This window comes from Tursiops truncatus, chromosome 16, assembly GCF_011762595.2.
Source record: "Tursiops truncatus isolate mTurTru1 chromosome 16, mTurTru1.mat.Y, whole genome shotgun sequence".
Taxonomy (NCBI): domain Eukaryota; kingdom Metazoa; phylum Chordata; class Mammalia; order Artiodactyla; family Delphinidae; genus Tursiops; species Tursiops truncatus.
In genome coordinates this window covers 63,089,520-63,114,985 of record NC_047049.1, presented here as the reverse complement: position 1 = coordinate 63,114,985, position 25,466 = coordinate 63,089,520, and the positions used below count along the sequence as shown (strand labels likewise).

The window sequence follows — 25,466 nt, the reverse complement described above, 5'->3', positions numbered from 1 at the left end:
AATCCGTAATGTACGGTGCGACAACCAGACAAAGGACGCCTTTATAACTACTCGAAGGTAGGTCCTGGTGGTCGCCGGCAGGTCCCGAGTAGAGGAGCGTTTGCACCCCAGCCGCGCCCCGCCCGGGCTGCGGCCCCCACACGCGCCCAAAGGCCGGTTCCCGCATCTTGCCTGTAGAACCCCTTCCCTGCCTCCCTGCCTGCCAGCCAGCAAGGCTGCCCAAGGGCTCGGGGCGCCCCGACACCCTCACGGAATGCTCACCCGGGGTCCTGCGCGGCATCGCTGCCCCTCTCCCGCCCACTGCATCTGGAACCCAAGCCCAAACCTGAGACGCTTCCCTCCGCCACCCCCAAACCTGAAAAGTCATCGCCCGTCCCCGACTATTTCCCCCGACCCGGGAGCTGCACCCCGGCCGGCCCTGTCCTCGCTCTCTGTAAGCCGACGGACCACCAAACCTCTGCCATTAGGCCCCTGAACGGGGAAGGGGGCGAGGGGGAACGAGGGGCGGCCGCGCGTTGCCATGGCGACCGCGGGCGCCCCTGCGCCCCCGGCTGCCTCCACCCAGGCCCAAACCCGGCTTCGGACCCCAGTCCCGACCCCGAGGCCTCCATGACCACACCACCAATCCTCCTGGCCCGGCCGAGCCCTCGGCCCAGCACGGAGGGCCGGGCGTCCGCTCTCGGCCTGCTCCGCTTACCCATGGCTGCGGCGGCGGCGACGCGGTCTCGGGCGAGGACTCCCTGGGCCCCGCCAGCAGCTCCCTTCAGGCGAGCGGCGGCCGCCACGGCGTCTGCGACCAGGCCCGCTGCGGCCCACAGCGCTCCCGGCGGCGGGAGGACGGCCGGGCGGTCCCGCGGCGCCCGAGTGGGGCGGGGGGCCGCGGAGCCTGAAGCCGGCAGCGGAGAAATCCAACCTCTCTGAGCCACTTCGGATCCAGCCGGAGCGGAAGGAGAAGGAAAAGGAGCGTGAGGAGGACCTCGCGTTGAGGGGAGGACCTCGCGTTGAGAGGAGGACCTCGCGTTGAGGAGGACCTCGCGTTGAGGAGCAGGGGGGCGGACCCTGGTCTCTCACCCTGGGGGCCTCGCCGGAGCGCTAGGGCTGCATTTCCAAGGGGATGCGAGTCACGTGCAAACGTTTTCATCTCCTGGGTCCGGCTGGGTTTAATCGAACACACCTGACCGCTTCCTTTCTTCACCAACTAACTCGCAGGGGACCACCAGTGAATCCACTGGTTTATAAAAAGCAACGAGGAATGGTCTCAGTAATCGAGGGAAAGGTGCAGAGATAAAGCCAGCGTTTTCTCATTTCAGGGAGTAAACACTCTCGTGGTCAGTTGACACTAGGTTTAAGTTATATCAATTTGGGGAAACTGAGCTATTACCTAGTTAGATCGGCAATTGTTTTTTTTTTTTTTAAGAATATATTTTTAAAATTTATTTATTTTATTTTTGGCTGTGTTGGGTCTTCGTTGCTGCACGCGGGCTTTCTCTAGTTGCGGCGAGCGGGGGCTACTCTTCGTTGTGGTGCACGGGCTTCTTATTGCAGTGGCTTCTCTTGTTGCGGAGCACGAGCTCTAGGCATGTGGGCTTCAGTAGTTGTGGCGCGTGGGCTTCAGTAGTTGTGGCGTGCGGGCTCTAGAGTGCAGGCTCAGTAGTTGTGGCTCGCTCACGGGCTTAGTTGCTCCGCGGCATGTGGGATCTTCCCAGACCAGGGCTTGAACCTGTGTCCCCTGCATTGGCAGGCGGATTCTTAACCACTGCGCCACCAGGGAAGCCCAGCAATTATTAAAACAGTGTCCGAGTTAGAAATAGACTGATATTTCGAGGAAATGGAGCGATGTTTATCTCTTCATCACATTGGTCAGCATACAGTTCTATTATGTTTCTTTACTTCTTTTGGTTTTTAATTTTCTTTATTGTGAGATAATCATACATGGATATAAATTTATAAAGCATATATACATTTAAAGAATCATAAAGTGAACAGCTGGGAAAACACCACCAGATCAAGAGAGCATAGAACAGGAGAGTCATCTTCCCTGGGGGAAAGGCCTTTAGCCACAATCCCCCTAGAAGTATTAATAAATACGATTCTGACTTCTATGACAATTGTTTCCTTGCTTTTCTGCATGTTACTACCACGTAAGTATGTGCCCCTAATCAATACAGTTTATTTTTGCCTGTTTACAAACTTTTCACAAGTGGAATAACATTACGAACATTACTTGTTTCTTTTGTTCAACATCGTCCATGTCCATGAGGAGTTTCCAGGTTAGGGTGTTTTCAGGTTTACATACTTCCTGGTCCCTATATGCAGGAGAGCCTCTAGGGCATGTAAATAAGAATACAATTACTAGAAATCAGGTATGCCTTTCTTTAAATTTACTAGATAATGCCAAACTGTTTTCAAAATTTCTCATAATTTACACTCCTATCAGCAGTGTTGTTTTTCTGTTGCTGTGTCCATTCTAATGCTTAGAATTTTGAGGATTTTTTCATTTTTTGCGTCTTGTGGGTAGGTAATTGCATGGCAGGTTTGTTTTTTATTTATCTCATTACTGATGACATTGAGCACTTTACCTATGTTTACTATTTGGAATTTCACTTTTGCAAAGAAATGGTGCCTGTTTTTCTATTGACTTACCTTTTTCTTATTGGCTTGTGCAAGTTACTTAATATTCTACATACTAATTTGATGTCAGTTATGTGTTGCCACTATCTTTTGGCTAATTTTTTTTCTCTCCTTATGGCAACCGTTGATTAAATATAAGTTCTTAATTTTCTTGTAGTGAATTTATAGTTTTTGCCTTAGTGTCTTAAGAAATCCTCCTTATTCCAAGGTCATGAAGATACTCTCTTTTAAGAATTACATAGTTTTGGAACTTCCCTGGTGGTCCAGTGGTAAAGAATCCGCCTTCCAATGCAGGGGATGCAGGTTCGATCCCCGGTTGGGAAACTAAGATCCCACATGCCGCGGGGCAACTAAGCCCATGCGCCACAACTACTGAGCTTGCACGCCTCAACTAGAGAGCCTGCGTGCCACAAACTACAGAGCCCATGTGCTCTGGAGCCCACACACCCTGGAGCCTGCATGCCACAACAAGAGAAGAGAAAACCCGCACACCACAACTAGGGAGAAGCCCACGCGACCAAACGAGCGCCACAACAAGAGATCCCACATGCCACAACGAGGACCCGATGCAGCCAAATAAATAAATATTTAAAAAAAAAAAAGAATTACATAGTTTTGCCTTTAATATTTAGGCCTGTTAGTGCACCCAGAATTAATTTCAGTGATGATGTGAGATAGGGTCAAATTTCATTTCCTCAACTATCCCATCACCCTTTCACCGTTCATCTTCCATGCCCATGAGCGTGGAAGTGAAGGTCAATGAGCATGTATGTGAAGGTCAGTTCCTAGGCCAAAACCTCATTTGATCTTCAGAACCACCCCATGAGGAATAAATTATTTACCTCTTTTACAGATGAAACTAACCTCAAAGATTAAATAACTCGCCCAAAGTCACAGTACTATTAACGAACAGAGCCAGAATCTGAACCAGTACAAAACTAGCCTCCATTTTCATAATGTCAAAATACATCTGTGGTTTTTACAGTGTTTGAAGGAGCCTAAAACTGATGACAAGTCTAACCCCTTCCACCATCTTGCTGTTAAACACTGAAATGACTGAATTGTTCATTTTTCTCTTCTCCAAATGATGAGCAAAAAGGGAGGGATTTGTGTTCCAAGTGCGTTTAGAAAAGCAAATAATGTTAAGTATATATTTATTTATTTTATAAAACCATGAGAACAAAGGAAAAGAGCTTTATTTTCTGAATTGCTTTCCCTCCAGTGACTTTATAGGTTACATGTAGGAAAGAAATTTAGTTCAGTAACAGACCAGCTTTATTTAAAGCAAAAAATATTTCTTCCTTTGAGGAAGATGTTCTTAAACTCCAAAATACATATTTGCTGGATACTCTAGCCACCTTGTATTGAACAGAATTGGAATTAGGGTGTATGTTTAAAACCTATTACACTTAATAGGTTTAAACTAGAATATGAATCTGTTCTGAGCTCTTGATGTACTAAAACTAAGAATCTAGGTTTTTAAACGTACAGATATAATCATGTAACAAAATACTGTTTTTTAAAAACTCATCACATACTGAAATATAGGGATGAAATTGAATGATGTCTAAAATTTGCTTTAAAACATGTCAGCAAGGAAAAATGGTTGAAAACAATTGCTGCAAAATCTAACTGTTGAATGTGGGTGATGGGTATATAGAAGTTCATTATACTACTTTTGTGTGTGTTTTTAAAGGTTTTATAATAATGTTCTAAAGCTCATCATGAAAAGAAAGCTAGTTAAAGCCTTAAAAATAATTTTTATGTAAAAATCTTTCATAATAAGCCAAAGCAGTATCTATACAAGAGCCGAGAGTCAGGAAAGGCAGACTTCACCCCCTGGGTCCATCTTGGTTCATACTTTCCAGGATCATGAGTCCCAATCAGCCGAGAGTCAGTGGTGACTTGAGTGAGGTTGGATGGGCCTATCCTCTTAGCTACAAGCAGTCTTTTTAATGAGCAAAGCTGTCCACTGAATCTACATAGACCAGCTGGTCAAATCATGCCCCAAGGTTTCCAGCTGGCCTGAGATGTGATTTGCTTACACTAACCATTGTAATGCTTTTTTTTCTTTTTGGCTGCACTGTGCGGCTTGTGGGATCTTTGTTCCCTGACTAGGGATTGAACCCCAGCCCTTGGCAGTGAAAGCGCGGAGTCCTAACCACTGGACTGCCAGGGAATTCCCAGCAATTGTAATGCTTCTAAACATTTGTATAGCACCTGGAAAATGTACACAACACTGAATGGGAAACACATAGTACCTGGGAAAATTGCTGAATTACTAATCAGAACATCTGGGTTCTAGCAATGACTTGCCCAGAGCCATATGCTAACGTGAAATATCTATGCTAGGTACTCTGTAGGGTTTAATTCAATTGAGAGAATATCTATGAAAATTATAAAGCATATTACATATTATTACCGCTGCTAAAAAAGCAGTAAGTGGTATAAAGCTACATATAAAGATGGAAGTAATTCTTTCTGGAAGGAAAAAAATCAGAAAAGGCTTTCTGGAGAAGGTAGCATACTAGTCTTTCAGCCTGGGTGAAGTTGCATAAATGGTATTGGAGAAACAGACAAATATAGATAGAGGATACAACAAACAAGAAAAAAGACATGTATAGGGAAGAGCAAAAATAGTATATTAGGGAATTCTCTGGCAGTCCAGTGCTTAGGACTCTGCACTTTCACTGCCATGGGCCCAGCCTGGATCCCTGGTCAGGGAATTAGGATCCCACAAGCTATGCAGTGCGGCCAGAAAAAAAAAAGTACATTAGAACAAATATGCAAAGAAATAATGGAGAATGACCTCCATTACATACCACACGTTCCAACCTATTAGTGGGATATGAAAGAATGTTAGTAGGTTGCAACCAGCTTTGTTTTTTTAAATTAATTATTTTTGGCTGCTTTGGATCTTCGTTGCTGCGCACGGGCTTTCTCTAGTTGTGGCGAGTGGGGGCTACTCTTTGTTGTGGCGCGCGAGCTTCTTCATTGCGGTGGCTTCTCTTGCTGCGGAGCACGGGCTCTAGGTGCGCGGGATTCAGTAGTTGTGGCACACGGGCTCTATAGAGCACAGACTCAGTAGTTGTGGTGCACGGGCTCAGCAGTTGTGGCTTGCGGGCTCTAGAGCGCAGGCTCAGTAGTTGTGGTGCACGGGCTTAGTTGCTCCGTGGCATGTGGGATCTTCCCGGACCTGGGCTCAAACTCGTGTCCCCTGCACTGGCAGGCAAATTCTTAACCACTGCGCCACCAGGGAAGCCCTGCAACCAGCTTTGCTTTTAATGGAATAGTGGAAAATATTAGGGTATATCACATATAAAAAGGGTAAATATTTTGTTAAAGTACTGTTTAAGGTGCATGCACATACATATGTTCATGCTGAGTCATGATGCAAAATGTGTTTCTTGTTGTGGGTTCTGGCAATTTTTACTCTTAAGCACCAGTCCAGATTATCATACACCAAACTACCAGTAGTTATAACTAAATGATAAGATTACAAAGAAACTGAATTTTCTAAAATTTGTAGTGTTTGAAATTCTCACTAAAATCATGTACTACTCTATAATTAGAAAAAAAAATTTAAAGAAAGAAAATTACGCCAAGACTTTTGAACTCAGAAAATGTGAGGTAGATGGTGTCCTTGACAGAAATAGAGATTACAGAGGAAGGCATTAGATGAAGATGGAAATTTACATTTTGTATGTGCTGACTCGGAAGTGCTCACAGAAGACTCTGAAGGCAGGAGCTGGAACACAGATATAACTAGAATCCAGAAGACATGGCGGGGTATACAGATTTGGTAAACAGCTACATAGGTCATGGCTGGAGGCAGTGACTGTCCAAGGAGGGAGAACAGGACCAGACCAAACATAGAGCTCTGGGAAAGACCCGTCTCTAGAGAGTGAGAGACGAGGAAGAAAAGAAAGGAATCAGAGGAGGCAGCAAGAGAGGTAAGGAGGCAGAACTCTGAACTGATTTTCAGGAATGGGGCCACTGGAATGGCTACACTGTCATCACATCCTGGCTTTACACTATAAGGAAGACCTTGTCTAGGCTAATGATGCTTTTGATCTGGACCTGCACAAAGTGACTGCCCAATAACATTAGAGACTGGTAGCCACTGCTGTCTTAGTCCTTGGCGTGGATGTCATACTTAAACTGCACTATTAGCAATTTGATGGCCCAGTCTGGGTTTAACTTACAGCTCACCCCAAGCCTCCAACTCACAGCATCTTATATATAAAAGACGAATCCTAACTCTTTCAACTAAGTGGCTAGACTCTTGTAATCAAGACAGAGTCCCAGGGCTTCCCTGGTGGCGCAGTGGTTGAGAGTCCGCCTGCCGATGCAGGGGACATGGGTTCGTGCCCCGGTCTGGGAAGATCCCACATGCTGTGGAGCGGCTGGGCCCGTGAGCCATGGCCGCTGGGCCTGCACGTCCGGAGCCTGTGCTCTGCAACGGGAGAGACCACAACAGTGAGAGGCCCGCGTACCGCAAAAAAAAATAAAAAAAGAATCCCAAATGACAAGAAACATGGAACCCCTCCCAGGGCTCTTCTTCCACAGGGCTTTGCAGGCCATACAAATCTGTAAAGCAACCACTGATTGAACCAAAAGAATTTACATTATTCATCTCACTCCCAGGAATATCTAACCAATATTTAAGCCTTATCTCTGTAAACTTCCTAGTTTTTCCTGTCTAATCCATAGTATCTCCATGATCAACTCCATCCTGTGTGTCCTTCATAAATCTCTTTATAATGTCAACACTCCTTGGTTTCAGCTTTAGAGCATTATCAATATTTCAGTTCTCAACACTGGAAAAAACTGTGGACAACCCTGAACTTAATTATTATTTAGTATTAATAATTGACACTGTAAGATCTAACAGTAAGAGAACAATTTATTTAATAAAATCTTCAAGTAATAATTTTTTTAAAACATGTGAGGTAGAGGCAGCAATTTTTAACATACTTAACATTCATTAAAAAGAAAACATTTAAGAGAAGTGAGAGATCTCCCTGCCAAAGATGGATACACTAAGGTTAAAATTGGTCACAATATAAGTAACCAAGCACTTTGAGGTAACTGTTTTACAAAACATTTTTATACCAAAAGAGAAAATTGAGAAATGCCCTAAAACTAAGGGGCATATGAACATGAATAAGTGAAAATAGGAATACACCTTTTTAATTTGTCATCAATTCAGCAAACAAAATTTCTTCTCAAAAGAACAGTAGGAATTATTTTCTTTCACTAGAATACTGAAAAGTGAAAATAACAAGTGGGAGAGTAAGGAGAATCAGAAATTAACTGGAAATAATACATTTATCAGTGATAATTTAAAAGACTAGGTTTAAAGTGAAAACATCTCTGATAGGAGAAAGCAAAAGTCAGGAAAAAAACCAGCAGAATGGCCTTTGAATCAGGGACCTCAAAATACAGAAAAACATCTTACTTATGTTCTCATCATCACAAGATTGTCCTTAAATGACAAAAGCGATCAATTTTCTTACCTAATCTTTCAAATAAACAAAATATGATTAAAAATCTAAAAGATCAAATTAATCTTGAAAATTTAGACTTAAAGGTTTAAGCCTCAGATTGAAAAATTCACCCCAGCTTTAAAAGGTGGTAGAAATTTATCAAACTCTAGATCATACAAAACCACATTTATAATACCTATAAATTTAGACTTTTCAGTTTTGTTTCACCTGTACTAAAAAAATACTATGTTAAATTTTGTATGGTAATAGAACTTTATGTTTAACAAGGTTATACCAAAAAATAAATAAAACAAAAAAACTGGAACTCTGAAAGAGTATATTTACATCATTTCTTACCCTTGGGATAAAAGTTATCTTCACAGTGTAACCAGGCACTGATTTTACAGCATATCCGAATTATAAATAGGCAACAGTTAGAGAAGATCATGATGGTTTGGAAAAAGCAAGGAAAACAGTGCTTTATCTTCTTTGAAAATCACCCAATATATGACAAAGACTTTCATGTTCTCCTGATGGAAGATCCATGATGTAAAATAAATTAAGGAAGATATATTTAACACAATGTGGAATTACATAAAAACATATATGACATTATTATCTAACATTCTGTAATTTGGTTTACAGGGCTGCTAAAAAAATTGTAAAGATTTTTATGGCATTCTATGGATAATAATATACTTAAGCAATATGGTTTACATATCTTATTAGCCTGAGACCTACATATAATTTTTTAAAGAGATGACCTATTTTTAAAATAATCTATTAATACAATATGACAAGTAATAATCTCCATTTTTAAATATAATACTTTGTCCTAGATTTTTTTTAAAAAAAGGTTATAAATTGAGGGGAGAGGAACCAGAAGGGATAACCAGTTTTCCTAGATGTATTCTAGGAAACATGCACCCTGTTCCTAAGGCAAAAAAATCAAGTCCCTTTTTTCCCCCCTTCTCATTTCACAAACTATCCTTCACCACCACGTTCATTATTTCACTTTTTGCTTAAAATTACTTCCTGTGAATTGTTTTCTCTCTTTCCTTTGCAGAATCAGATCTTTTGAAATATGCCCATGGAAAACAGGAGACACCGAGTTTTAGTTTATACAAATACATAAATGAAGTACTCACAATAGCACAATCAAATGTGACTATAAAAAAATTTTTTTTTTAAATTTTAAAAAAATGTGACCATATATAAAACAAAAAGGATATTAATTTTTCTGAGTTTAGATGATAAAGTAGCTTCCCCAAAGGAGGATAGCGGTTTAGTGAGGGCACACATCCCAGGAGAATCAGCTTATGTTTGGCTCTGGTTATAGCAACATTAAGACGCCGCCAATCTTTCAATAGTTCACCAAGCTGAAAGAAATTGTAATTTTCATTCTTTGAGTTTTCTTATTTATTTGAGTTTTCTGAGCAGTTTTCAAAAACATATACTGCAAAAAAGATTCATCAACACATTTAAAATCCAGACAGTTGGAAAAACTTGCCCACAGTAACAACTTCAAGTATTTTATCGTGGGTATGATATCCTAGCCATAATTTTAAATTATTAAATACATATAATAAAAATATACTAAAAATTTTAAAATATTAAATATATATAATACAGAATTGAAGTTAGGACTTCCCTGGTGGACCAGTGGTTAAGACTCCGTGCTCCCAATGCAGGGGGCCCGGGTTCGATCCCTGGTCGGGGAACTAGATCCCGCATACCACAACTAGGAGCCCACATGCCGCAACTAAAGATCCTGCACCCAGCAATGAAGATCCCAAGTGCCGCAACTAAGACCCAGCACCGCCAAATAAATAAATATTTAAAAAAAAAAAAGAATTGAAGTTATCTCCACTCAGTGTAGCATTGTTTTTTTTAAATATCTATGAAACAAGCTCTCTGTTTCTTTTTTAAAAAAATTTTTTTAATAGATTTTATTTATTTATTGGCTGCGTTGAGTCTTCCTTTGCTGTGCACAGGCTTTCTCTAGTTGTGGTGAGCAGGGCTACTCTTTGTTGCGGTGTGAGGGCTTCCCATTGTGGTGGCTTCTCTTGTTGTGGAGCACAGGCTCTAGGCACGCAGGCTTCAGTAGTTGTGGCACACGGGCTTCAGTAGTTGTGGCTCACGGGCTCTAGAGCGCAGGCTCAGTAGTTGTGGCACATGGGCTTAGTTGCTCCATGGCATGTGGGATCTTCCCAGACCAGGGCTCGAACCTGTGGTCCCCTGCATTGGCAGGCGGATTCTCAACCACCATGCCACCAGGGAAGCCCCGGTGTAGCATTGTTTTTTAACAGTAGTAGAAACTCGTCATAGTAGAAGACTCAGAGGAGTGGTTAAATATACCGTGACCCATATATACAGTAGAAAACTATGCATCTGTAAGAACAGAATGAAATCTCTGTGTAATGACATGGAAAGATCTCCAAGCTGTTAAGTGGAAAAAGCAAAGTCCAGAATAGTGTATATATTACCTTTTGTGCAAAAAAGGAGAGGAATATGAATACTGATTCATATCTTTAAGCATATGCTTAAAGAAACATAGAAGGTTACCAAAAAAACAAAAATAAAACAAAAACAAAAAACCAAACATGTGATTATCTGTGAGGGTAAGAACTAAGTAGAGGAACCGGGAAGAAGGGAGACTTTATACTATGTGTATTTTATTTCATTTATTTATTTTTGGCTGCACAGCGTGGCATGTGGGATCTTAGTTCGCTGACCAGGTATCAAACCCGCAGCCCCTGCATTGGAAGTGTGGAGTCTTAAACACTGGATGACGAGGCAAGTCCCTCTACTACATGTATCTTAAAAACCATATGAAGCTATCGCATAGTCAATAAAAATGAGTCAAGGAGAGATAAAAATGCAACAAAACAAAACAAAGCCTGGAATTATCTATAAATTTGAAAGTATACCTAGGGAAGCCTGTATGTTTAAAAATGCTCCAAACTCGATAACCAAGAGGTAGAAGCAACCCAAATGTCCACTGATGGATAAATGGATAAACAAAATGTGGTATATACATGCAGTGGAATAATATTCAGCCTTTAAAAGGAAGGAAATTCTGACACATGCTACAACACGGATGAACCCTGAGGACATTATGATAAGTGAAATAAGCCACTTACAAAAGGACAAATACCGTATGATTCCACTTATATGGAAAATTCACAGAATTCATAAAATTCTGTCAAATTCACAGAGACAGAAAGTGATTGCCAGGGAAAGGAGAGAGTGGGAATTAGGGAATTGCTCATGGGTATAGAATTTGTTTTGCAAAATGAAAACGTTCTGGAGATGTGTTGCACACACTGTAAATATACTTAATACTTGTGAATTGTACATTAAAAGATAGTTAAGAAGGTGATTTTTATGTTATGTGTTTTTTACCACAATTAAAAAAGAGAGAGGAAAATAAAAAAAGAGAGGTAAATAATGTCCCAAACAAATATAAAATACAAATCAGACAACAAAGCAGAAAATACAATTAACTCACAGTTCCATCTTCATTACTTCTAACAAAAGATACTAGAATGATACTTTTGTCTCTTCCTTGGTATTTGTCTACTGTATTAACTTCGACCATCCCAAGAGAAGAATGTGCCAATAAATCATTGATGACTTTTAACTGTTGCCGGTATGGTGCAATGATACCAATATCAGAGGGATTACAACCAGCCTAAACAGAAAAGAACACAATTTAAAGTGAAAAAATCCTGACTTTTGTTATTTAAGCTTTACTAAATTTATTAAATGTTTACATAATGTGCCCAATTGATGTTTATAATACATGTTCCTATCACAAGGAGTAAATACAATTATTGAGTTCACTCTAAGGCTATATCCACATTTCCTGAAATGAAATAATTTCCTCAAACATTGTTCCCTTGTTATTTAGAAGTTCATGGCAATATAATGGTTTGTATGCCACCAAAACAGTGTTGCCATACCAAAAAAAATACAAAGAAATACATTTTACTTTCTGCTATCCCTTACACCAGAGGTTTCCAATTGCCAATCATACTGACTTCAGCACTAAATTGAAACAATCAGAATTATCTGATGTTACAAAGTTATCCTAAATGGAAACTCAAAATGCCATTACTGTATAAAAAATTACATGTCTTAGATAAATGTTCTCAAAATAAAAACAATCAGGCTTCATTCCTCTTTATCTTAATGAACAAAAGTTAACTTTAGAGCTAAAGTTCCTGGCATTATAATATTCTATTACTCTGCACCTTAATATTAATTAGCCCTCAAAATTAAATTCTATGTTACCTTAATAAAAATTGAGGTCAGGAAAACAACGAGTTTGGCTTCTGTTATATTACTGACACCTCCCTTTTCAACTTGTTCTGGTGCTGGAACCTAAATAGAAAAAATACGCATCCTGCTTGCAAAACAATCTCTGAAGTTAAGAGTACTGTCAGTACACAGGTGGCCATAGAGACGGTACTACCACATGTGGAAACAGATGAAAAATATCTTCATCTTAAAGTTGAAGGTAAAAGAATTAACAAAAATGAATGATATTAGTCACTTTCAGAAAGCCACCCAGAGGCAACCCATCTTAAACATGCTACATAGAGTTCAGACTAAAATCTCTATGAAAGCCGACCATACACTGGGCTTCACAAACTTTACTGTGTTATCCCCCATTTTATAGGAATCAAAGGTCAGAAGAGATGAGTAGCCTGCCCAAGCCTCACAATAAATCATGGCACTAGGATTCAAACTTAGATCTGGCTCTAATATCTGTGCCCTTTCCATTTTCTTGTTGATTTTCATACAAATAATGGAGCAATAAGGTTCCCCAGTTTCTACCATACCTAGTAGAACTTCCAAAGGATTGTTTTGCTCCTACATCATTCCTTAGTAACCTTGATTAATTTTAATACAACTTATTTGGAATCCTGATGCCAAGAAAGAGGAAATGTGAGTAGCAAAAAAGACTCTGAAATATCACTGGTGAGGTTAAAAAATGGTAAATTATAACTAATAAATTAGAGTTGTGGTTTATAAAAGCAGTCATTTGTGAGATCAGTTTATGTGACTAAATATCCCAGAGCCTGCCTGCCCCTAGGTGTTAATTCTTCATCCTGAAACACTAAGGCAATGTCCAAGAGAATGAAAATCCCACCATGGTACACACATGATAATGCCCTATTTTTAACAACCAGCTGGCTCCACCCATCTTAATAACAAGAGATACACCTATTTTAGAATAACATGCATACATATAATTGGTCATTATATTTTTATTTGAACTTACATAGACTTCCAAATCAATAATGAGAAGCACTATATAAAACAAACTGTAGGAACATAGGGTCAAAACTTTGTTCTTAGTTCTCAGAAATAAGACTCAAGTCATTTAAAGTCCTTGTGCAGATTTTTTGTTTAATGACACATTTGCAAAGAGATCTTTAGATGCATATGGTGGGGGGAGGAGATATATGGGAAATCTCTGTACTTTTAGCTCAGTTTTGCTGTGGACCTAAAACTGCTCTAGAAAATAAAGTCTGTTTTTTTAAAAAAGGTCATCAAAAGAACATCAATTTATCGTATCTGCTGTCCATTTGTAAACCCAGACCTTTGACAATATCAATGCCAATTTCTTTTATCGGAAATGTAATTATACAGTTGAGTTCACTTTCTACCTTTCTGACTTCAAAAGCCAATTTTGACATCTATCAATCACCAGAATAAACCTCCCAAAGACAGTGAGTCTATAGAAAGAAAAGATTCTTTTGTGTTAAAGTACAAGAAGTACACTAGTTTTAACTGATAAGCTCTAAGGAAGCAATCGCTACTGAAAACTGAGGAATACAAATAACAGAGCAAAAGGAGAAAAACTAAAGAAAATGTTTGTTTTTTACCTTGTCTGTGTTAAGGAAACAAACAGGACTTTTTGGCTCGAAAACTTCAACCAGCCAAGGATTTTCAGAATAATCAGCATAAAACTCCAGTTCCAGCTTTACATCTTTAAAGTTAGGTAGGTGTATCACTGCATTGGCCACTTTGTCTGATCCACACTCCAGCTTTCCTTCGTATGTCAGTTTATTACTTAAGGACATAATTTTACTAAGGGAATTACAAAATAATTTTAGTTTTAGTGATGAACACAAATATAAAAATCACTCGTAGCTGACACTGTTACAAATACCTGTTCATTCTGTACTGCACGGTTAACTGTACGACAGCATTCTTATTCTGTTCCAGCCTCTTGAATAAGCTTTCACTCATGCCAAGAGCTCTGTCAACAAATCCAGTTCAGGCTTATCAGTGTACTGAAACTGTCCCTTAAAAAGAATCTAGTTTAAAATTGAAACCTCAACGTCTGCTTACCTTGCTTCGCAGTTTAGTACCAGGGGAGGAAGCTGCTGATGATCCCCCACCAACACAAATCTCCGTGAAAAAAAAAGTGGCCCTAGGCAAACTGGTTGGCTAATTTGAGAGGCTTCATCCACTATACAAAAATCAAAAGTTTTACGAGAAAATATGGGATGGTTTACTCCCATACATGTTGTTGCAACTATAAGCTAAAAAAAAATAGGGAAAATAGATCAGTTATTTAATATGTCCAAGAAATATACCTTGTTTTTCCCAGTTTTGAAATTAAAAGATCAAAAAAGAACTCTTTGTCCCCCAAAACAGGAATCCCCCAATATGATTGCAGAAACACATATAGCATACAAAAAATTTTAATTTTTTACTATAAATTTTTAAAAATCAAGTTAATTTTCCATACACTATAACAATGCTCAAATTTTGATATTTCAAAATGGAAATCGGAAACATTCAAGAGGCAGTAAGTTAATGAATTTATTTTTTTAACGTCAACCAGGACTTTACTTCTGGGAAGATGGAGTACTTTTCCCTACTCCTCCCACAAAGTACAATGAAAAACCCTGGACATTATATAAATATAAAACTATAAACATAAAGACTGAAAGGCGGAGAAAAGGTAGACCAGCTAGGAACCTTGGGACACGAGGAACACCACAGTTCCCTGGGTTTTCCTTTTGCCTCACATATCCCAGATTTGGAGGTGATAAGACTAGGAACACAGGAATGCCAATGTATGCAGACCAAAAGAAGTTCCAACAAAAGCCAAAAGAACAGGAAAGGGATAGCCTAGCAGACAGAAAACTTATACAATAATCACTCAACTCTAGCCAAACACCACATAAAAAACTATGGCCTCAATAGAAATAAAAAAACAAAAATAAATGGGACCTAATCAAATTTATAAGCTTTTTCACAGCACAGAAAACCATAAATAAAACAAAAAGACAACCTACAGACGGGGAGAAAATATCTGCAAATGATGCGAACAACAAGGGCTTAATTTCCAAAATATACAAACAGCTTATACAACTCAATAACAAAAAAAAAACAACCCAATCAAAAACTGGGCAGAAGGGACTTCCCTGGTGGTCCAGTGGTAAAGAATCCGCCTTACAATGCAGGGGACACCGCATTGATCCCGGGTCAGGGAACTAAGATCCCACATGCTGAGGGGCAACTAAGCCCACACACTACAACTACTGAGCCCACGTGCCTCAACTTGAGAGCCTGCGTGCCACAACTAGAAAGAAGACCGAGCACGGCAACTAGAGAGAAGCCCGCACACCACAACGAAGAGCCTGTGCGCCACAACGAAAGATCCCGCACACTGCAACGAAGATCCTGCATGTCACAACTAAGACCTGACACAGCTAAAAATAAATAAATAAACTAATTAATTTAATTTTTTTAAAAAAAGAACCACATCTCCTTTATTAAAAAAAAAAAAAAGTGGGTAGAAGACCTAAATAGACATTTCTCTAAAGAAGACATACAGATGGCCAATAGGCACATGAAAAGATGCTCAACATCGCTAATTATTAGAGAAACACAAATCAAAACTACAACGAAGTACCACCTCACACAGATCAGAATAGACATCATTAAAAAGTCTACAAATAATAAATAATAAATGCTAGCGAGGGTGTGGAGAAAAGGAACCCCACACACACACCGTTGGTAGGAATGTAAATTGGTGCAGCCACTGTGGAGAATAGTATGGAGGTTCCTTTAAAAACTAAAAATAGAGTCACCATATGATCCAGCAATCCCACTCCTGGGCATATATCTGGAGAAAACTCTAATTTGAAAACATACATGTACCCCTATGTTCATCGCAGCGCTATTTACAATAACCAAGACATGGAAACAACCTAAATATCCATCGACAGATGAATGGATAAAGATGTGGTATATGTATACAATGGAATATTACTCAGCCATAAAAATGAAATAATGCCATCTGCAGCAACATGGATGGATCTAGATTTCATACTAAGTGAAGTAAGCCAGAAAGAGAGAAAGACAAATATCATATGATATCATTTACACGTGGAATCTAAAAAAATGATACAAATGAAATTATTTACAAAACAGAAACAGACTCACAGACATAGAAAACAAACTTATGGTTACCAAAGGGGAAAGGGTGGCTGGAGGGATAAATTAGGAGCGTAGGATTAACAGATACGCACTACTATATATAAAACAGAGAAATAACAAGGTCCTACTGTATGCACAGGGAACTATATACAACATCCTGTAATAAACCATAAAGGAAAAGGAAAAAAAAAAACACATGTTCAATCTAATAAAGATTTTAGAAACTCTAAAAAAACAAAACCAAAAAATTATGGCCTTGCCCCCCTACCAAGGCCAGCAAAGGTCAAGGGGGGATCCTAGACTTCCACCTGCCTGAGGCTGGAATAAGGCACCCCAATACCTTGCCAGGGTGGTGTCAGAGAGGTCAAGTCAGGATTTTCATCCCTCTTGGCTGGTAGTAACCCTCACCCGGCAATGTAGTGGAGACTGCGTGGGGAACCTAGACTTCCTTCCACCCCTATCCAACAGTAATGAGAAGCCTGTCACCTTCTACATTAAAAGAGGCCAAGTAGGGATCCTGGACTTCAGCTCCCAGCTGGCAATAATGAGGTGGCATACACTCTTGCCCTACCAGGGTAGTGTTAGAGAAGCGAGCTAAAACAGCAGTTTTAAATAACACAATACAAAAATGTTCAGATTTCATCAAAAATCACTCGTTATATATAGAACCAGAAATATCTCAAACTGAATGAATATAAGACAATCAATAGATGACAGTGATGTTAGAATTACATGACAAAGATTTTAAAGCAGCCATGATAAGAATGTTTCAATGAACAATTATGAACACACTTGAATGAAAAGAAAAAGATATAAAATCTCAAGAAAATAAAAGTCTTGGCAAAGAAACAGAAGGTAAAAAGAAGAACCAAATGGAAATTTTAGAACTGAAACTAGAATAATTAGAATTTTAAAATCATGGAATAGGCTCAACAGCAAGGGACAGAGAAAAGAATCAGTGAACAAAGACATAGAAAAGTAGAAATTATACAGTCTGAATAACAGACAGAAATAGACTGAAAAAACAAAAACTACACAGAGCCTCATGGACCTGCAGGACATAAAGGATCCACCATTCATGTCTTCACAGTCCTAGCAGAAAAGAAAGAGGGAGGGGCTGAAAAAGCACTAGAAGAAATCATGGCTAAAAATGTCCTAAGTTTGGCAAGAGACATTAAATCTATAGATTCAATAAGCTGGGAAAACTCCAAACATGATAGAAAAAAATCCACTACAAGACATATCATAATTAAAATTCTAAAAACTAAAGAAAAGAAAAAATTCTGAAAAGGAGCCCAGGTAAACACCACCTTGCTACAAGGAAAAACATTCCAATTCAAAGGTCAGCATATTTCTCATCAGAAACCACGGAAGCCAGAAGAAAATGGCAGAATATTTTCCCAGTATAAAAGAAAAGAATTACATGTTTACCCAGAATCCTATAACTAGCAAAACTACCCTTCAGGAATGAAGGGGAAGTTGAGACATTCTCACTTTGTATATCACTATCCACCTATCAGAATGGCCAAGATGAAAAATAGTTAACACCACCAAATGCTGACGAGGATCACTCACACTTTGCTGGTGGGAATGTAAAATGTTATAGCTTCTTTAGAAAACAGTTTGGTAGATTTTTTTAAAACTAAACATGCAACTACCAAATGACTCAGACACTGGACCCCTGAGCATTGATCCCAGAGATATGAAGACTTACAGTCACACAAAACCCTATACATGAATGTCTATAGCAGCTTTATTCGTAATAGCCCCAAACTGCAAACAATCCAGATGTTTTCCAATGGGTGAATGGTTAAACAAATTGTGGCGCATCCATACTATGGAACAATACTCACCAAAAAAAAGGAGCAAAAAAAAAAAAAAAAAAAAAAAAAAGGAGCAAACTACTGATTGATACATGTAACAATCTGAATCTACAGAGCATTAGGCTAAGTGAAAAACACCAATCCCAAAAGATTACATACTGTATGTGAAACCAAGCAGGACCTTGTGGGGCCCTCCTAGGAACAAAAGCCTTTCTGGGTCCCCCATTTCTTATTTGAAGGATAAAGGCTTCAGCCTCCTCGATCTTCCCAGAGTTCCAAAGGGCATATTCAAACAGCTACTAATCAGGGAAATAGGGGATGCAGAAACAAAGGAGGAACAATCAAGAAACTATAGTGCAGGAATTAAAGAAGGATCCTGGTTCTTCCTCAAGGAATATAGGTTACAAATATCTTTGAGTTCCTTTTTTTTTTAAAAACTTTTAGTGCAGTATAGTTGATTTACAATGTTGTGTTTGTTTCTGCTGTACAGCAAAGTGAATCAGTTATACATATATCCACTGTTTTTTAGATTCTTTTCCCATATAGGCCATTACAGAGTATTGGGTTCCCTGTGCTATACAGTAGGTCCTTATTAGTCACCTATTTTATATATAGTAGTATGTATATGTCAATCCCATCTCCCAATTTATCCCTCCCCCGCTCCCTTGAGGTCTTCTGCAGGAAATAAGGCCGGCACCTAGGTGGAGGATAGTAACTTCAGGCTGAGCACAAGATTCCTGGAGCACCACCCTGTTACCTCACCACCAACCAACCAGAAGAAAGATACACACCCTGCAGCCCTCACCCCAAATTTTGCCTATAAAAACTTCTCCCTGAAAAGAGTTTGAGGTTTTTGAGTACGAGCTGCCTGGTCTCCTTGCTTGGCCCTGCAATAAACATTTCTCTGCTCCAAACTCTGACGTTTCAGTTTGTTTGGCCTCACTGTGTGTCCGGCACACGAACTTTTGTTTGATAACATATATTTCCACTTATATAACATTCTTGAAACGACAAAACTGTAGAAATGGAAAACAGAAAAGTGGTTATCAGGGGTCAAGGAATGAGTAGGCAGGAAAGAAGTGGGCATAGTTATAAAAGTACAACGAGAGTGATCCTTGTGGTAATGGAACTATTCTGTATGTAGACTGTATCACTGTCAATATCCTTGTGATATTTCACTTTAGTTTTGCAAAATGTTACTACTGGGCAAAGGGTATACATAATCTCCCTGTATTATTTCTGTCTACTGTATGTGAATCTATAATTATCTCAAAATAAAAACTTTTAATTTAAAAAAGTAAATCAGACATACATCTTAGCCACTTCAAAATTTTTCAATAATTGGGATAGATATTAGACAAAAGAGTTGTTAAGAAGAGTCTATTAAAATCTATTTTAGATAATTTTTAAGACAAAAATATCAGTTAAGACTTCCCAGTAAAAATACATACAGACATTAAATAAAAATTAGGTTCTGTATCAAAGCCTAAAAATACCTATCACAAGACTATTCATATACCATTACTTCTAATTCAAACTCACTAAAAAATCCTGATTATTAGTTTTCTAGGTGTGACACTATAATATAATAAGAAATACACATTTGGTCTTCCTTCTGGTTCTTGACCCAGAGCTCCTAAAACCCTTGGAATTCCCTGATTGCTGGGGTGAGGGGAACACCTTTCGTTATTCATAAGTCCCTTTTAATCATACCTGAGTTTATGCTAATGAGCTGACTTTCTTGAGTTCTGTGAGCCATTCTAGCAAATTATAGAATCCAAGGAGGAGGACACAGGAACCCCCAAGCTGGGCACAGGAGGCTTGAACTCGCAATTGAGAACTGAAGTAGGGGGCAGTCTTGTGGGACTGAGTCCTTAACCTGTGGAGTCTGCACTAACTCCACGTAGTCAGTGTCAGAAGTGTGAGTAGACAGAAACAGAGTTTTCTTTTACTAGAATATTTTAAACTAGAAGATGGGAGCCCTGAATAATAAACCAGAAACCGTATTTCAGTTCAGAAGCAAAGAACAAACTATAAACTCATAAACTGGTCCTGTGGTTTATATAAATTAATCATGTGCAAATTTGGTCAATGCAATTAAATTTCCCAACGTACCATTTCTCCCCTCATTCTGGATACAAAAATTACTGTCAGTATTATTATACAATAATTGTACTTACTTGACTATTGTAGAGTTCTTCTAGAAGAGCTAAGGATCTAATGGATTTTGATCTGCAAATATCCTCCTCTGTAAATTTCTGGATATCTGGATGTACCTTCTGAGTCTGACCCAAGCGCAAAAATCCAATTTTAAACTTTGCTAACTTCAAAAGAATATTGTCAACAGCCGAGTGTGTATAGCTGGTCAACAAAACACTAAAACCACAGGCATAGAGAATTCTTACCTAATAATGAATAAAAGAAAGGAAAACAGCATTACTTTTAACTCCTGGTAATTTTTAACATTTATATTTTTTGAATAGAATTAGAAAACTTAATAGGAAGCATATCTAAGAGCTGAGCCAAGTAACTTTTTAAAAAACTATATAGCCAAAATGTTTTATGAAAAAAACAAAGCATTATTATCATGTTATTAATGATATGTTAATAATATATTATGTCATAATAAAATTGAATACAAATACACTTTGACTAGTGCCTGGCACACAGTATCAGTCAATAAATATTTGCTGCCGTCATTATGATTATTCTAAGACTGCTCAGTAATTTACTGACATGAAAAAAAAATTCAAGAAAACTCTATTTCAACCGCCTCTGTACAACTTATCATTTTTTAAAGGGAAGGAAAACATACATATAACAACAACAGAAGGAGATTTTAGACAATCTTACATGCAAGATATCTACAAGGTGATCACAACTATTGGTAATTTAGGTTTTCTATTTCTCATGTCACTTTTAGTTTGAAATAAAGGCATTTTGACTTAAAATTCAGCCCTTTTTATATCCAATATCACATTCTCTGAACCAAGGAGAAGCTGATTTAAATATTCAGTTTCTAAGCAAAAGAATAATAACCTTACAAGAGTACATATTGTAGTTGTTTTTCCTGTTCCAGGCATACCCACGATGAGGGTGTAGTCTTTTGAAAGAAGTACCTTTTTCATGGCTTGCCTCTGAGGCTTATTCAAACCTACATTTAAATTTAAAAATAACAGGAAAAAGAGTGTTGAATTTCACTGAGCACCTTAACTATTTTACAAGAAAAGCTGACTCTATTCTAGTCTGTTCTTCAATACATCTTTTCAAAGTAAGGAAATATCATGGTGACAGTAAAGGTCACAGGTAAACTAATTCCAAAGAGATGCTGTCTAAAAGTTGTAATTACAAGTTTATAAATTATTAAAGGACTTCCCTGGTGGCGCAGTGGTTAAGAATCCACCTGCCAATGCAGGGGACACAGGTTCAAGCCCTGGTCCGGGAAGATCCCACATGACACGGAGCAATTAAGCCCATGCGCCACAGCTACTGAGCCTGTGCTCTAGAGCTCACGAGCCACAACTACTGAGCCTGTGTGCCACAACTACTGAAGCCCGGGCGCCTAGAGCCCGTGCTCCGCAACAAGAGAAGACACAGCAATGAGAAGCCCACGCACCGCAACAAAGAGTAGCCCCCAGCTAGCCGCAGCTAGAGAAAGCCCGTGCGCAGCAACAATAGACTCAACTCAGCCAAAAATAAATAAATAAATTTATTTTTTTTTAAGTATTAAAATGCTAGACTATAATATAGATTAAATTATAAATAGAACCAAGAAAAATTAATGGATGCAGACACGCTGATTAACATACCTTTTAGATTAACATACCTTTTAGAATGCAGGCAACTGTGTCCTTTGCATCATGTGGAAGAACAGAACTGAGGTAGGATATAAACTGCGGTTCGCGAAAGTCAATGATTAAATCTCGAAGTTTTTGACTGAAAAGAAAAAAAAAGCTTTTTTTTACTCCACGTTCCTTAGGAAAGTGGAGCAAAATTCAGATTCATTTATTGTTACAAACCTGACAGAAGTATTTTCCATCAGTTTAGAAAGATTTCCTAATGGGGTATCTATATTACAATGTTTTTCTTCCTGGTCCAATCTGAACAAAGTTGATTCTGGGAGTCCTGACAAGTTCCTAAAACAGAAAACAGATGTACATGAATGTTTTTCATTTAACATAGTCAGTGGGTCTGTATAAGAAATATGCTGCTGTCTGCTAAAAGAGTAAATGAGCCAGAATTGCTATTAAAATGGCTACCAGCCCCTAATACATACTTGCCAACCAGAGACAGGATGAGGCCCTGGATTGGTGGGAAAAGGGAGAAGGGGAAGGCACCAAAGTCAAAGCAGTTAATAATTGGGAACCTACAACATTTGCTAACAACTCAGTTGGACCTGGGCAAGTTCGACCTGGGCAATTCAGCCTGGGCTCACCACCCCAGAAGGATCCTAAGCATACGGCTCCTCCCTCCCCCAGCCTGGAGTACAGGTCTCTTTCCCGACAGCTTCTCCCACTCCTCTATCAGCCCCTAAACCATGATGTTCCCTAGGTCCCCTCCCTGGTCCTGTGTACTCTTCTTTCTTGTCATTTTTCCTCTCATCCCATGCCCCCATGTGGGTCTAAATCCCAACTCTACATCTTCAGGCCTGACCTCACGTTCCTCTCTCACCCTGTTTCTCACCCAAGCTTCAGGTTTGGATATCCAGCAAACAGCAAGATATTTATCTCCACTTAGTTAAAACCCAGGCTATGAAAGTTCAATTTTTCAAAACTGAACAACTCTTTATTCCAGCTGAACCCGATCCTTCTTCTGTGGTCCTGACCTCAATTAATGGCTCTTGCATCCACACAGCTGTCTTGATCCTTCCCTCTTCCTCACTCTCTTCCAACCCTGCACACTCGATCAGGATCCCATGTCAGACAGTTTTACTTTCTAAATACTTCTCAAAGTCATTCCACCTTCTCTGTCAAAACTACCCTGCCCTCAATCACCTCAAGCCTGGGCCACTACAACAGATGCCTGACTTTTCGGCTTTCAGTTTTGCCTCCATTAATTAACTCTATTCTCCACAGTGCATCCAAAGAAAAATGCAAATCTGATTATTATCATTCTTCTGTTTAAAACTCTTCAGTACATCTGAAAAAGTAAAGTCAGAACTTCTTAATATGGTATATAAGACCTTCTATGACCTGACCTCTCCAATCATTCCCTTCTTTATCTTTTACATTCCAGAAACTAATTATTACTTGTACTTTCCTGAACACTCCACTTCATACCATCAGGTCTTTCCACACCCTGTTCCCTCTGTTTGATATACTCCTCTCACACTGCTTCATCAGGCTAATTTATTCACCCACAGGGTGAAGATCTGGAATGACCTTTTTCACAAAGCCTTCCCTGAGCCTCCTAAAACTGGGTTAAATGCCTCTCCTCTGTGTTCCCATCAATCCAAACACTTGTCATATTAGACCAAAAACATATTTATTTATTTGTTACCCACAAGACTATGAGTTCCTCAAGGGTTTACAAAGCACGTAATACATGTTAGGTGCCAAATAAATACCTCAAAGGACTGACTGCAGGGATTCCTAAGAAACAACAGAAATATCACAGCTGATACTCCGATATCATGAAAGCTAGGCTAGGACTGGTTATGGCTTAACTAGGATTACTGATTAGCAGAGAGCAAGCCTGGACATTTCCACTGCATCCCAATTACTGATCTCCATCCACTAAGAAATGTGACGCATGCCGGCACTTAAATGCAAGAAAGGCTGGGGGTCCAGGAAGAAGGGAATATGGATTTTTTTTTTTTTTTTTTGCGGTACGCGGGCCTCTCACTGTTGTGGCCTCTCCCGTTGCGGAGCACAGGCTCCGGACGCGCAGGCTCAGCAGCCATGGCTCACGGGCCCAGCCACTCCGCGGCATGTGGGATCTTCCCGGACCGGGGCACGAACCTGTGTCCCCTGCATCGGCAGGCGGACTCTCAACCACTGCGCCACCAGGGAAGCCCGGGAATATGGATATTAACAAATATGGATATTAGTTTCTACCACAAATTTTCATACCGACTTTTCTATTTAATTAATATTATTAAATTAACTCACTTTGTTTTAACTTATACTTTATAAATATAAAGTATTTACAACTCTAAATGGAAAAACGCATCATCTTTAAAAAAATGAGGGCTTCCCTGGTGGTACAGTGGTTAAGAATCCACCTGCCAACGCAGGGGACACGGGTTCAATCCCTGATCTGGGAAGATCCCACATGCCACGAAGCAACTAAGCCCATGCTCCACAATTACTGAGCCTGCGCTCTAGAGCCCGCGTGCCACAACTACTGAAGCCCACGCACCTAGAGCCCGTGCTTCGCCACAAGAGAAGCTACCGCAATGAGAAGCCCACACGCCGCAACTAGAGAAAGCCCACACGCAGCAACAAAGACCCAACGCAGACAAAAAATAATAACAATAATAAAATTATAAAAATAAAATATTTTAAAAAAAGGAGAGAATGAAACGGTGAGTGCCCAGAGTGCTAAGAAGGAGAAATAAGCTTTACAGTCAACACAGGGCATCTGTCCTGCCTGCTGTACACATGGTTGTGAGAATCTGATAAGATTACATCCACATTAGCACTATGGAATGTAATGTATTAAACAAAAGTTTAGCAGTTGGATAATTGCTAAATGCCACTGAACTCTACATTTAAAGTGGTTAATGGTTAATTTTATGTTATGTGAATTTTATCTAAATTTTTTTTAAAAGGCATGGAGTACTGGTACATGCCACTACATGAAGATGATCCTCAAAAACAGTACGCTAAGTGAAAAAAGCCAGTCACAAAAGACCACATATTGTATGATCCCATTTATGTGAAATGTTCAGAAGAGGCAAATCTATAAAGATAGAAAGGGAACTGGTGGTTGCCTAGGGCAGGGGGTGTGACTACAGGATACAGGGAGTCTTTTGCGGGTGATGAATATGGTCTAAAATTGATTTTAGTGCTGACTGCACAGCTCTGTGAATATACTAAACATCACTGAATTA

The 25,466-nt window shown here is 39.3% G+C and overlaps 2 protein-coding genes across 11 annotated transcripts in view; both read right to left on the bottom strand.

Annotated features, from left to right (window-relative positions):
- The window catches only part of RUFY2 (RUN and FYVE domain containing 2), an 82,796-nt gene extending 74,210 nt beyond the window's left edge, over positions 1-8,586 (bottom strand). For 9 of the 10 annotated variants that reach the window (XR_004522608.2, XR_012326614.1, XM_073793547.1 and 6 more), the window contains exon 1: positions 8,478-8,586. Coding sequence is in view for 8 of the 10 variants with exons in the window: in XM_073793547.1 (XP_073649648.1) it covers positions 8,478-8,568 (91 nt within the window). In the remaining 2 variants the exon portion in view is untranslated. Of the gene's footprint in view, positions 1-697; positions 831-8,477 lie in introns of those variants that run through there. The other variant, XM_073793545.1, reaches the window with a different exon arrangement.
- DNA2 (DNA replication helicase/nuclease 2) overlaps positions 7,520-25,466 on the bottom strand; it is a 48,566-nt gene continuing 30,619 nt past the window's right edge. Inside the window, exons 11-21 of the mRNA XM_004324452.4 lie at positions 22,432-22,548; positions 22,239-22,348; positions 21,457-21,566; positions 20,593-20,817; positions 14,487-14,680; positions 14,305-14,394; positions 14,018-14,222; positions 12,417-12,506; positions 11,632-11,814; positions 9,353-9,499; positions 7,520-8,669 (exon numbers count right to left, since the gene is read on the bottom strand). Of these exons, the coding sequence (XP_004324500.2) occupies positions 8,601-8,669; positions 9,353-9,499; positions 11,632-11,814; positions 12,417-12,506; positions 14,018-14,222; positions 14,305-14,394; positions 14,487-14,680; positions 20,593-20,817; positions 21,457-21,566; positions 22,239-22,348; positions 22,432-22,548 (1,540 nt within the window). The 3' untranslated portion in view covers positions 7,520-8,600. The remainder of the gene's footprint in view (positions 8,670-9,352; positions 9,500-11,631; positions 11,815-12,416; positions 12,507-14,017; positions 14,223-14,304; positions 14,395-14,486; positions 14,681-20,592; positions 20,818-21,456; positions 21,567-22,238; positions 22,349-22,431; positions 22,549-25,466) is intronic.